This window comes from Triturus cristatus, chromosome 5_1 (assembly GCF_964204655.1).
Source record: "Triturus cristatus chromosome 5_1, aTriCri1.1, whole genome shotgun sequence".
Taxonomy (NCBI): Eukaryota; Metazoa; Chordata; class Amphibia; order Caudata; family Salamandridae; genus Triturus; species Triturus cristatus.
Genome location: NC_140587.1, coordinates 447,954,840 through 447,969,106, shown reverse-complemented (window position 1 = coordinate 447,969,106; position 14,267 = coordinate 447,954,840). Strand labels below are relative to the sequence as shown.

The 14,267-nt window shown below is 44.3% G+C and overlaps 1 protein-coding gene across 1 annotated transcript in view; it reads right to left on the bottom strand.

The window, feature by feature from the left end:
• Positions 1-14,267, bottom strand: part of CDH17 (cadherin 17) — a 336,495-nt gene that overhangs the window by 293,312 nt on the left and 28,916 nt on the right. The window contains exon 2 of the mRNA XM_085605267.1: positions 11,461-11,533. Coding sequence (XP_085461393.1) covers positions 11,461-11,511 — 51 coding nt within the window. The 5' untranslated portion in view covers positions 11,512-11,533. The remainder of the gene's footprint in view (positions 1-11,460; positions 11,534-14,267) is intronic.

The window sequence follows — 14,267 nt, the reverse complement described above, 5'->3', positions numbered from 1 at the left end:
TCGTATTAACGAACCCCTCCCTGAAAAAAGGAAGCGTCAAGGAATACTGAAACAAAGTATACCTGCCCAGAGAATAATGGGGAAGAAAGTACTACCCGCTAATACTGTAAGTGAACCTATCGAGGGCCTCCCTATCCCCACAGTTCACATGGTTTCTGGGCAACTCGCCGATAGTATACAGGAGGGGAACTTCTGGGGCAGGCTTGAAACCATGATGTCAACCTTACTGGAACCTATCCTGCAAAACATAAGTCTTGTAGAAGTCAGATTAACAAAGATGGAGGAGATGGTTAGCTGCAAACCCCGGCTATATTGGAAGCTAGCTTGATGTCTGGCGTAGATCCATCAAATATCATAGGGACAGGTATGGGGTGGGCGTATCTGTTATCTCTATTGCAAACAGACAGGCATCAGAAAAGAGTAGTTCCAATAACACTGCGCCTAGTAGTGATGACATTCCAGCCTGTACTGATCAGTCCTCCCTAAGAGCAGGTTCTTCTGTGCCTCCAAGGGTTGGGAGGTTGGAGAAAAGGGAGATACAGCCAACGATTCTCCCAGTAAAAGACCTGCTGCCGGAATCTTCCCCTTATGTAGTGGTTTTGGGGAGTGTTCCTTCCCTCCCCCAAGGGGCTAGTGAAGACTTCGGGCAGCTGAAAAATAAATGAATTCATTGGTTTGCACATAACACCTTTCTGGGTGCCAGTGTGGCTAAAAACATTCTTATGGCCCGCAGGGTGAGCTGGATTGGGAGTTCTCGTAAAACGGGCACCGGTGACTGTGTCATTGTAAACTTTAATAACCCCCATACTGCGGGCAGGATCTTATCCAGGGACACATGTCATGCTCCTTTTAACCCTGGATCTGTGATCAGGGCCTTCCCTTTGGGTTTCTTTTATAAGCCCGTTTCTTCTAGGGAAATGTACCATAACGCCCCTATGGTAGCTCCTCGAGGTGGGTGGTGAAATAGACTGGTACCAAGGCAACTTGTACCAGATGGTCAGCCTGGCGCCTGCCCTTCGATGGAACTAAATAACAGATTTTCTGCTTTATCAGGGTTGGAGGAGTGTGATTGACTAAGGATCCCCACGCTCTCAGATAATGAGCTTGTTGCACATACTCAGCTCCCAATAGAGGTAGATGAGAGGACCAAAGGTGAAATATCCAATAATTTTATATCTTGGAATATTGCAGGGTTGGCAAATAAGCTATGAGACCCATTATGGGTGCAATTTGTGAAGCAATTCCCTGTAATTAGCCTCCAAGAGACATGGTCGATGGATTGTGATCTATTTTTGGAAGGTTACAAGGCTTTCTTTGTCCCAGCTATTCCTTCGGCGAGTGGAAGACCCAAGGGAGGTCTAGTTGTATATATATCTTTGGCGGTCAGTTTTCAGATTCAGGTTGTGTCGACCACAAATCCAGGAATACTGGCACTAATAGCGAAAATGGGAATCATTAGATGGATACTTATTAATTTCTTTAACTCTGTGACCTGTCCATTTGGTGCCTGTAACATCACCAGCCTGGGCACATTTATTAGACAGTCCTTTGGTTCTATTTTACATAACCTTATGTTTTTAGGTGATTTTAACATCCATCCATGTGGAAATCTAATGTTATCTTGTATATCTGAGTTGGGCTGTCCCCGTATGAAGGGGTTTCATTTTGAACATCATGCCCAGGAGGAACCTCTGAAGGATTTGTTAAATTATTTGGATATGATGGCCTTGCTGTCCTTATCTGCCCCGCATACCATATTTTCTGTGCCAACTTTTAAAGGGAATGGTAGGGGGTCGTTTATTGATTTCATTTTAATTTCTTCTTCCCTACAAACCTTATTTCATGGTTTTAACATTGCTGAGAACGAATATAGTGACCATAACCCACTTTGTGTCTATATGCAGGGCCCATTATCAGCACAAATTGGCGAGGTAACAAGCAGGGGTTAACTTAGACCAACTGATGGCAAACAACGACTTAAATGGTCCCAGATCTCCCAGGCAAGTTTTATAGTGAAATAAATGTTTCCTGTGCTCCTGAGTTAGTACTTTGCACTTCTGCAGGCTCTTCTCCCAGGGAGGTTATTGGCGCGTATGACTCCATAGCGCGTATAGTGGGTGAAATCTTAAGTGCCCTGGCTGGTAGAACGGCTGCTTCCATCCCCAGATGGTTTGACTCTCATTGCTCTCGGGCGGCGAAAAAGCTGAGGGAAGCTCTGTCAGCCAAACCAAGAAATCAAATCGAGGTACGTGTATGCCGTAAAGAATATAAATCAGCCCTGGTTAGCCGAAAGGGTGCCCTGAAGGAGGAGGCCTGGAGGGAGCTGATTGACTCTAGTACTCTCAGGAACAGCTCTAGGTATTGGAGTGTCGTGAATCGCCCCATTTTGGGTCAGGAAGGGGGGGGGGGCTTTAGACTCGTATATCACAGAGGAGGAATGGGTGCTTCATTTTGAATCTATGTTTGACAGCCCTACGGAGCACATCTGCCAAGAAGGGCGGGATATTAATGCCCCTGTAATGATTTTTGGCAGGCATTGCAGGGCTATCCACCAATAAAGCGCCAGGCTCAGATGGTATCCATCCGGACCTGTTTAAATCCGACCCTTCGTTCTGGGCTCCGGTACTGGAGGCTGTGTTTAACGCAGCTGCAAAGAACGGTTGTCCTCAGTCTTGGGCCTCTTCCACCATAGTCCCTGTTTTTAAGAAGGGCGACAGGAATAGCAGCCACTGTTACAGGCCAATCTCTCTCCTTGACTCAGTGGTTAAGGTTGTAGGACGTATTCTCTTGCAGAGACTATCTATTTGGTCAGAGGAGCATAAGATCATGTCGGATGTCCAGTTTGGTTTTCGGTCGGGACGTTCAACCGTTGCTCAGTGTCTCAATGTATCTACGTTACTGAGCAAATATACGGTTGCCCACCCCGGCACTCTCTACCTTGCCTGCATGGACTTGTCCTCTGCATTTGACTGTGTCAACAGGGTTAAATTGTGGCAGTCCATGAGGCAAGGGGGGTGGATAACAGTATTGTTAACTTTTTAGAGGATTTTCACAAGTCAACCAAGGCTAACATCAGGTTTTCTCAGGATCTTCGGGTCACTAGGGACCTGGAGATTAAGAGGGGAGTACGGCAAGGTTGCATCCTGGCCCCATTCCTGTTTAACCTCTTACATTAATGATTTGGATATTGCTTTAAGAACCACCGGGGTAGACTACCCGTATGTAGGGCGGCATGGCATCCCCGTCTTGCTTTATGTGGACGATGTCGTCCTTATATCCAAAACTGCACTAGGTTTGCAATCTTTATTAAAGGCATTTTCTAAATTTATGACAGATCGGGACTTGGCAATAAATAATTCTAAATCTTATATAATGCAAGTAAGGCAATGACCCAAAAGAAGTTTCCAATTTAGAGTTGGCCCTGTTAAGATCCCCGCACTAATGTTTTTTCCCATTTAGGGGTTCTCTTTGACTATCATCTAAAATGGGGTCCATTAATTTTGAGGAAAAGGGGGGGATCTGGCTCGGGCGAATGCGGCAATATTTAACTTTGCCTCAAAATTAGGGAAGAAACCTATTGGAGCCATGTTGAAAGTTTATCAAGCCAAAAGCATGGCCATAGCTACCTATGGAAGTTAAATTTGGGGTCATATTGCTGCGGATTCCCTCCAGGTGGCTGAGAACGATTTTATTTTTTGAAGCGCCTGCTGTGTGTTCCGCGTGGAATATCTAACCTAGCGGCCCATGAGGAATTGGGGGTCGCCTACCTAAGTGATGTCTTGGCCTTGTGCCCTCTTGTGTTTTGGTTGAAGTGCTGGCTGAATAAGGAGTTAACTCTTAATCATATAATCCTAAGAGAGTGTATGTCCCTCGATAATGCATCTCGAATTCCTTGGCTTAATTACATTAAAAGTAGCCTTGAAGGGGTAGGGTGGACTGATTTATTCTGTAAGCCCGAACCCATTGTTAAGAAAGATGTGGAACTAATAAGGGTAGCCTTCTTAACCTCAAGGAAAATGGCCAGGGAGGAGCAGGAGATGTTGAAACCAAGTGTACGTATGTTTTTAATGCTCAAAACAACTCCGACAACGGAACCTTATCTTATGGGGTTTTTATCAACACATGAGAGGTTCTTATTAACTAGGTTTCGGATGAACATTTTTCACCTTCTATTAGCTAGGCCTGTTGGATGCAGAAGAGGTCAAGTGTTAGCTGCCTGTGGCTGCGACGGACAGTCTCCACAGGATCTGCTGCATTTTATGTTTTTATGTAAGTTTTATGAAACCCCTCGAAGGCATTTCCTGGTTCCCATTTTAAAAAGAAAGAATTTTATTCAGGCCCGTCCTGCCCTTATGTACCTTCAACTGTTGAAAGAGGATTGTATTATTTTTATAGTGGGGTTTTTAAAATCTACTGTGAAATCTAGGGCCTGTATGGATGTTTAGATATTGGATGATCTATTTGTTCTGAAGATTTATCTTGTACCATAAAGTAAATATACTAGGAAGATATGTTCTCCTGGCACATTGCAATTTATGGTTACTGATTAATTTGGGAGGCTGGGGGCGGGGTTCTATTTATAAATTGTGTATGGGGTTTTATTTTTTTTTTTAAATCATGCTTTAACGTATTACTGTTTTTATGTATATACTTTTATGGTTCTCCGACGTGAAACCGAATAAAGTTTATTTGTTGTTGTTGTATCATTTTTGGTTTGAGTCTGTGTTGGTGGTAAGTAACTTTTTGCTTTTAGGTGCATTTTTTTATTGGTATAAATATTGTGAGGTCAGAAGCATTGCATTTGGTGCACGAGTTATTTTGCTCAAGACTGTTGCGTGAGTTATGGAATGTTATTCTAAACATAACTTGAGAATTTTCCATGATTTCTTTGGATTTCATTTGTAACCATAACTGTATTTGGCTGTGTGGGTTTTTTCGCTGAATTTCTGAGGATTTTAAAACATACTTTAAGGTGTTCAAACAAAGCCAACAATAACATCAGTGTTTTTCAGTGATTTGTTTTATTGTATACCAAATTCAAGGGTTCCCTTGGCCATCTTTCTATGGGAGGCCAACCCCTGCAGCACAAGGCCTTACGCTCAAACTGGCGGGGACGGCCAACTATCGCCGCATAGGGAAGTTGGATCACCAACTTTCACTCTGCAGGGCCTTTGTCTGTGCACAAGGGTTTTGGTGGAACCTGTACTGCCTCTGACGGCCAAACCCGACCTCAGGTGGCCAAGTCCCGCAGCACATGCTTTATTCCTTTGTGCAGTAGGGGTCAGCTGCAGCGCCTGCGTTCAAGCCATTGTGGATGATCAATTGCTGCTGCGCATGGCTTTCGTCCAGTCCCTGTTCCCATCCCACCACAGGTGCCAGCACCTGCTATACACAGCATTTGGCGGTGGGTAGGCCTTGAAAAGCCAAAACCTTACGAGTTTGTTGGTATTCACTGACTTTTAAAGCTTGGCCATGGTAATCTGGTGGGTTACAAAACTCCAACGAATTGTTGCCCTGAATGATGACCGCCACCCACTATAGGGAATATAATCACACAGAAACCTCGCCGTGAGTATACTTTTGTAAGTGGGAAACCGACTTCTGTGAATTACAAAAAGTTATATTGCATGAATAAAAAAGGCTATATACGCCTGCGCTTCTAACTTGAATGCGTACATAGCTTTGTGAATGTTCCACTAAGAGACAAAAGGTGAATCGTATTTCCTGTTTTGCTCTTTTTCACTGCCCTTTGATCTTTCTTCACCATGATTCATCTAGGCCACGCCCTTTACAACTCCTCACACTCACTCCGAACACCAACACGAAGCCAGAACCAAGCCTGTCCATGGCGGCCAACCTTTGGTTCACCTCAGTTTATGATGCCTCACCTGCACTGCAGACACGCATCAATCTTCGAGTCATGGCTGCAGGGTTCAAAGGTTGGTCCTCTTATCAAAGCTTCTCATCTCCCTCCTTCCAGTTTAAAGCTGCTCCTGCGAGTCGCGCCATTGAAACGTGTGTTTGCTCTCCGTGAGTCACCCTCTGCACACAGATAAGCGGTCACCCGCTTCGCCCTGGCAGATCTCACCTTGCCAGCTGCTTCTTGCCAAACTATCTGATTGGAACAGGCCATCAGCTTGAAATAAATGGCATTCATTCAGGATTTTATTTTAAATAAAGTCGACAGTGACTCATTGACACATTTGCCTATGCAATCAATTGCAGCTGGCTGTGATCTCAGCGCATAGTGAGCTGCAGTTAGTCAGTCCCATTCCACTGTGAAGGTGTGGTGGCTATTAGTTTGGTTTGGCATCATTTGAATTGGTAGTTATGAAAACACAGCTGCCTCTCCTTCGTGGAGCCCTGTTACGGCCTGCGTTAAAGAGGGGTGCCAGTAGGCAGGAGGGGGGTGTGCCAGCGAGGAGGGGGCGTGTGCCAGCGAGGAGGGTGGCTGCCCAGTTGAGGCTGGCTGAGGAAGCGAGTCTACGCTTCAGTCTTGCTACAAGAAGCACAGACACCCCACCAACATCAGAGCTGATCTCACCGACACTCCTCCAGTTCAGATAGAAGCTGATGATTCATCCCTTCGGTGGACAGTATCTGCCCACAGCATTAGTATATGCACACATTACCTGCCACTTTGTAAATGTACGAAACCAATCACAGACATGCCTACAAACACGCAAAGACATAGTGCAATAGGTAGAGGGTGCGACATAGAGATAAGAGAAGAGATCAAATGTTCTGATTTCTTAGCAAAAGCTAAATCCAGGAGAGTATCCACATGCGGTACTTCATACACCACGCTATCTAAATGTATGGGCTTGTGTGCAAGTATGACAGGCAACAGACATGTGCATATACATACTTTGAGTTGGGATTCGATTATTGTCTGTCTGTGGAGTAGCTCTGAGTTGGTCAGAGTTGCATGAAAAAAACATTACAAGCGTCCAACCCCCCTAAACTCACTGCAAGTGACAAAAGGGAGTAGGGCGCAGGGAGTGGCCTTTGGCCAGGCCCTGCACTCAACCTCATATGGACCAGAATCCTCCCATGGACACCCTACCCCACATTTGTGGCTGCAAAAGCTTTACCCAATGAAGCTTGCAAGGTCCTGTGGTGCCATGCAGGTGAGCTTGTGGGGCAGCTCCCACAGTACTTCGATACATCACGCGACAGATGCGCTGGATGGGAGTTCCATCAATCAATCAATCAATGATTTGTAAAGCGCACTACATACCTGTGAGGGTTTCAAGGCGCTGGGGGGGGCGGGATGCTGCTGCTATTGGTCGAAGAGCCAAGTCTTGTGTTGTCTCCTGAAGGTCAGCAGATTTTCGGTTTGTCGCAGGTAGAGGGGGAGGGTGTTCCAGGTCCTGGCGGCTTGATGGGAGAAGGATCTGCCTCCGGAAGTAGTTCTCCGGATGCGTGGGACCGTGGCCAGGGCGTGGTCAACAGAGCGGTTTCCTGTTGGGTACGTAGAAGGATAGTCGACTGTTGAGATAGGCTGGGCCGGTTTTGTGGAGTGCCTTGTGTGCGTGTATCAGGAGCTTGAAGGAGATTCTTTTGTCGACGGGGAGCCAGTGCAGGTTCCACAGGTGGGGGGTGATGTGGTCGCGGCGTGGGACGTCAAGGATCAGGCGTGCCGAGGCGTTCTGGATTCTCTGTAGTCTGTTGATGAGCTTGGACAAGGCTCCAGCGTAGAGCGCGTTTCTGTAGTCGAGTCTGCTGCTGACTAGGGCCTGGGTGACTGTTTTCCTCGTGTTTGTCGGGATCCATCTGTAGATCTTGCGGAGCATGCGGAGGGTGTTGAAACAGGTGGAGGAGACTGCGTTGACTGTTTGGTCATGGAGAATTTCGAGTCGAGGATGACTCCCAGGTTGTGTGCGTGGTCGGTGGGGGCTGGGGGGGACCCCAGGGCCATGGGCCACCAGGAGTCGTCCCATGCGGAGGGGTTGGACCCGAGGATGAGGATTTCCGTTTTGTCTGTATTCAGTTTGAGGTGGCTGTCCTCCATCCAGTCTGCGACGGCCTTCATTCCCTGGTGGAGGTTGGATTTGGCGGTGAGGGGGTCCTTGGTGAGGTATTTGCAGCACAATAAAACTTTTATTTAATTTTGGGGGTCAGGGGTGTCCCTCTAGGTTCACTCCACAAGTACCAGGGGGTCAGGGTATTACTACTCTGTCCCCCTGTATGTTTCTTTTTATCTGTTTGTAGGACGGTGGACAGAGTCCCCGAGTCCTAAAATGGCTGTTGGAACATCTTTGTTGATGTTGTGGCAGCCTATCAGATCTTATATATATCTGTTGGATCCACAGACCCTCTGTGTCTGTATAAATACATACATTTTTTTATCTTAATTTCTCAAAAACTACTAAACGGATTTCAGCAAATCACCAAAAAGGCACACATTCTGGCTAAAGATCTAGCCTTCTGCCAAACTTGGTGTTGTTCTGTTCAGCCATTTTGCTGTATTGCTGTTCAATTTTTCTTTGGAAAATTGCAGGAGAAAAACATGTTTTGGGACCCCCCTCCTTTTTCTTGGCTCCTGCTTGACAGGTCACCTTGAAACTTTCCAGGAAGAAGCTGAAGTGCATGAGACGTTTTTAGAAAGTTTTGTGAAGATTCGTCAAACTGCGCCAAAGTTTTAAGCAAACTAAAAAAGCAGTTTCCTATGGAAGCTTGGTCCTAACTATAACTACCCAGTGGTGCCTGTGAACTCTGGGGTAGTTCCCAAGTTTAGGTGGAGAGCAACTCCTTTATATGGGGCACTCTACAACACCAACACTCTGAATCTGTTAACCTCAAATGTCTGTTTCTCTCAGAGTTTTGAAGCATAGGATTAGAACAGTGCCATCCACAATGAGCAACAGAGTGACAAAGTAGCAAGGCATTTTTACAGAAAAGTCTTTAAGCATCGGATTAGCAAGTGCCATTCACGCCAAACTGAAAAATGGCAAAATCCTTTACACACTCCAGGCACAGTATAACAGTTTTGGATTAGTAAAATATCATCCAAGCCAACCTGGAATGAATACAAGCAACCCCTGACATGTGCTTTGCTATGGTTAGAGCTCATCAGAGAGGGATAGCTTTTTCCAGGGACAAGGGAGCACACAGTATAAGTCAAAGCAATACCCTTTTAGGAGAGATAAGATCTGATCACCTGCCACCACATCAAGAAAGGTGCGGCAGCAGTCATCTTAAGACTCGGGGACTATGGGGGGAGGGGTTTGGAGCAGGGTCTTACCGAAGCAGTGATCAGCGTGGGGTTAGATTTACGTATGGTAATAAAATATTACTTTACATTAAAAAACATAGAAATTCACTGCAAACAACAAAGGTTAAAGGGATGCTATAGTTTGGTGAACATATGAGTTAAAACATACTGTTTTAAAATAACATAACCACTGAAATGCCTGCAGTTATAGGTATCTCAAGTGTGAGGATTGTGGTGTATTATATGGTATAGCTGTGCGACCTTACCGTGTAACACAGTCACAAAACTGTCTTGCATTTAGTCAGGCGTGTTTGTAAAACATTTAGCTCAACCTGTGCTAGCTTTGGCTTCGAGCAGCAAGGCTTAAACAATTTAAATGGCAAAGTTGACCCAGCAGTTTTAGAACTGCTCGACCAGGCTGTAGTGACAGGCTGGCAGCCATTTTGTACTTAGTGTCACACAGTGTAGCACAATCAGTGCTGCAGCCCTTTGTGGGCACTCCAACTTACATGCCCTGGGTACCCTTGGCATCATATACTAGGGACTTATAAGTAAGTCAGACTATGCCAATTGGGGGTAGCCAATTCAACATACACTTTGTAATTGATTAGAATACTAGCAATGAAGTATGGTTAGTAGCCCTCACTGCACTGGCAGAGACGAAAAACCAGCAGCATCTTTGGGGATGAGCACGTAAAAGGCATTTCCTCACATCAAGTAACTATAACTCGAGCCATAATGTAACTATAACTCATGCTCTCTCCATGCATTGCTAATTACCCCCAATATTATCACTAATTATATATTCTGTGACACCATGGATAACATCACTGCAACATCTTTAATGACATAATTGATGATAACACTGTGCAGGGTGCAAGCTATAGTTACTTTAGGGCACACGTTATAGTTACTTGAAATAATTAGAACAGAGAGATAGACAGATAGACAGAGAGACAGACAGACAGACAGATAGATAGATAGATAGATAGATAGATAGATAGATAGATAGATAGATAGATAGATAGATAGATAGATAGATAGATAGATAGATAGATAGATAGATAGATAGATAGATAGATAGATAGATAGATAGATAGATAGATAGATAGATAGATAGATTGTGAAGTTTTTTAGTATTATATGTCTAGTCTTTCTCATTTTTTCTGGCTCCCAGTAACGTGCTATTCATTATATCAAATTGTTTTGCCCAAGCGTGGGGTTGACAGGGGCGTAGCTTCAAGGGGGTGGTTGGGGTATTCCACCCCCCGGTAAATATATATTTTCCGATAAATGGTCAGGTACCGGTCCTTTCAGTCGGGTATTGTGAGATGTCAGTCAGATTTCACCAGAAATCTTTACTTACACACAGAAAAAAGTGCACACGCACTCTCTCCCTCTCTGTTTTGAAAGGTCTCAAAAATATTAGTTATTTTGAAAAATATTGTGTTTTCTCTTTTAGTACTCTTACCAATCCGTATTCTTCCCCCTTTCCACTGCCCCTGCTTGTTGTATAATATATTTTAACATTATATGCCAGCCCGATTGTTGGAGACTATGAAGCTCGCCCCCTTCCCCCAATCTTATCCCCCAATCTTACAGACCAAGCTAACCCCTGTGGGGTGAGCCCACCCAGCAGACACTTTTGTCTATTGGGGGACTTGATGATGAAGCATGACACGTAGAAATGTGTGGGTAAGAGTCTGTTAAAAAACAACAGGTTTTCTCCCACCCCTCTAAAACTTAGGAGGTTACCTCTCCTTTTCTTTTGACTGACTACACATACATATTCATTGAGGATATCCTGAAACCCTGGCTGGATTTTAGTATGTGGCAGCTTGATAAACCCAGCCTTCTAAATAATATGACTTTTTTTTAAATTCTATTTCTTGAAAATAAATATAATTAAATGAGAAGTTATAACACATATAAATAGCTCTTTCAATTAAAATACATACTAATGTTAATTTTAATTCTCAAACACTGTTTACTATGGGTTGTGCTAAGTCAGCCATATTTAAAACAACTTGAACTTGCTAGCAAACATTTGCTCCCAAATTATATCATGATTGCATCTGTATTTGGTAAGGAACAGATCAATACATATGTAAGTGAATTGCATGTGTATTAATATGTGACCCTTCAAAATCAGTTGTTCATTAACTGCATCATTCAAATAAAGTCATCAGCGGGACTGGCATGGTTTTCTGCACAATAACATAAAAAAACGAAAATTGTCTTACCAGGAAAAAAGAAAAGGAAATTAATATGCAAAGGGTGAGATGTTTTTGCATGTCGATGGATAGGTGGTACTTCCTAAGGGGAAAAATAAATGGGTTAAAATATATATATGTGGAAGCAGTCTGAAATTCTTCATGTAGCAAACCATCAGAAATACAGACCAAGACAGTGTTTCATCTGTGTTTTATCAAATATTTGACCCACCAATTAAAATGCATTACAAAATGGCATATCACTATGTTCCATCAAAATTGTGCCACAGTGTGCTTTCAGTTGTCTGTTTTCATACATAACTTTACAACCAAGACAATAACATCTTTAGGCTATAATGGGTGCTTGGAAAGATAAAATGTTATTGTACAGACTATAAAGAAACTTTTGTTTATCTTATAACATGATGTTCTTGTCAATTGCTGTTTTCAATTGATAGAAAGTTTGGGATCGTGGAAATATCAAATTGTAAAATTCAGTAGGTCTTTGAGAATGTTTCACATATATGCAAGCAATCTCAAATAAAATTCATCACTTGCATTTTTTCTCCTGCAAAATGACTGTGGATATCCTAGGGACCTTACTCAACGTTACTATTTGATGGGTAAAGTCAACAAGCTCTGCTCAAATAAACAAACATAGGCGAAGCCAATGGATCTCACCAATGCAAGAGCTATTGGCTATGCCAGTGTCTCTTAGTCATGTTGTACAGCAGCATGGCTAAAAGTAAAGTTATTTTAAAAAGCCCCACAACGCAGCCAGTGCTACTGCCACATCATAGTGCTTTTTGTTTCAGGTGGTACGGACAAGTAAGGATGGTGAAGGGTGCGGGGGTACATGCAAGCAACGATGATGGGGAGAAGAGGTGGGAAGGGAGACAGCCACACAGACAGAGAAGTGGTATGTGGGAGGGGGCATCCCCAAGGAGAAGGGGTTAAGCCAAATGGAGAAGTGGTAAATAGGAGGGCAAGCAGCAACACATAGATGGGTTGGTTGGGAGGAGAAGAAGTAATATGGAGAAGGGGTAGGTGGGAAGGGGACGAATCACCACTGGCATGGGGGGGGCGGGGAAGAAGAAAGAGTACCTCAATCACAGTGCAAGCAGCAGACGGATACTAATCAAGATGAAGCAATCTGTGCTTGCTCCAACCTCAACATCAAGAAAAGGAAGTGACGCCCCAGCACAATCTGGCCAATTGGGAGGCAGCAAATGAACCTAATGAATGGTAAGCAATGGGAGCTCCAAGCCCTTTACTGTAAACAATACCCCTCGCAGCGGAAGCGCATGCACTGTCGGCAGACAAGACCTAAAAACCAGATGGCCTTTCAAATGACTGTGATGTGCACGGTTGCACACACTCCTGTATGTTATGTAATGACTGTTATGAAACTACTACACCATGTGATGGTGATCTGTGACCAAGAAGCATCTCTGACCATCAGTGTTGTGTATAATGCTACTTTTCAGTAGCATAGGACAGTTGCATGTTTACATCACTTTGTGTGCTTTGGAACAGTGGCGTAGCTAGAGCTTTTGCCCCCCCCCACCCCCCCCCTCCGGGCGACCCCTGAGTTTGCCGCCCAGTGACGGTAAGAGCGGAGGGTGGGTGGAGGCGACAGACGACGAAACAAATAATATTAAGGAAAACTTACCTTGCGCTCGACACCCCCCTTCGCTACCCCCCCAGCTACGCCACTGCTTTGGTATCCTTGGTCTCAGTTCACAACACTATTTCCACATGTAAGTTTAGCTTGCACATAGAGTTAGCTTCTGTTTTGAATGAGCAAAACATTTTTACACAAAAGGTAGTTTCACGCTTGTAAAAAGATTTACTCACACCAGTGATTTCAAGTGAGAAAATCTACTCCCAGGGCAAAGAGTGGATAGGGAGTGCTCCGAAATGCCCTGTGCGTTTGTGCGCTCCCACAAACCTACACAACCGGGTGTATGTACAAACTCCTGTCTGTCTGAACACTTTGCATCGTGAAGGCAGGGCTAACTCTGTTACGAGAATAGGAGGGAGAAAGGAACACCACCCATATTAGTTTTGCATTTTCTCTGAAGAGTCTCACATTAGCAAGCATACATGCATATATATCTCTTCATGCAAAATGTGAATTTTCCAAGAGTACTCCTGAAAACCCGTCAGTGTCACAGATTTCCAGGAGTACTCTTAGAAAGGTCTGTGATTTCTGACAGTTGTAAATCTTCACCCATGCCTGGCTCTCTGCCTGTGATTCCCAACTTAGAATTGGGCCCTTTTTGAGGAGGATGCTTTCTAGTTTTTGCTCATACCATACCTGTACTAGTGTTTAGGTCAGTTCTGCTGCCACTAACAATTGATCGAAAGTCTGGGCACGGAAGGGAGTGGTGAAGCGAAGACAACAAACTGGACTTTGAATGCAAAATATGCACTAGCGTCCATGAGTTTATGCTGGGCCTAGAGGGAATATCCTTCATGTACTCCTTCCTCAACTAATGTGTTAGCACTGTTATGATATTTATTTGGGCTTGGCCACTGTTTTTCTGAGCTCGTATTATCAACACCAAAAAACAATAGAGATGAGCGTGAGGCTAGAACTTCTGCCACTAATGGCTCTGGACCTGACTTCATGAGCAGGTTGCTTGAAGTGTCTCTAATATTTGAATTAACCTATTGGAGTATTGTGATTGGCAGAGGGGTTTATGGTCAGCGCCTCATCTGTCCAGGCAGTGCAGGGGAGTGGGATGTGGATGCAGTACTTGAACTACACCTGGATGCCGCCACTTTGCCAATCGTGCTCTGCAGGAGAGATGGCTGCCAGCAGTACTGGGCAA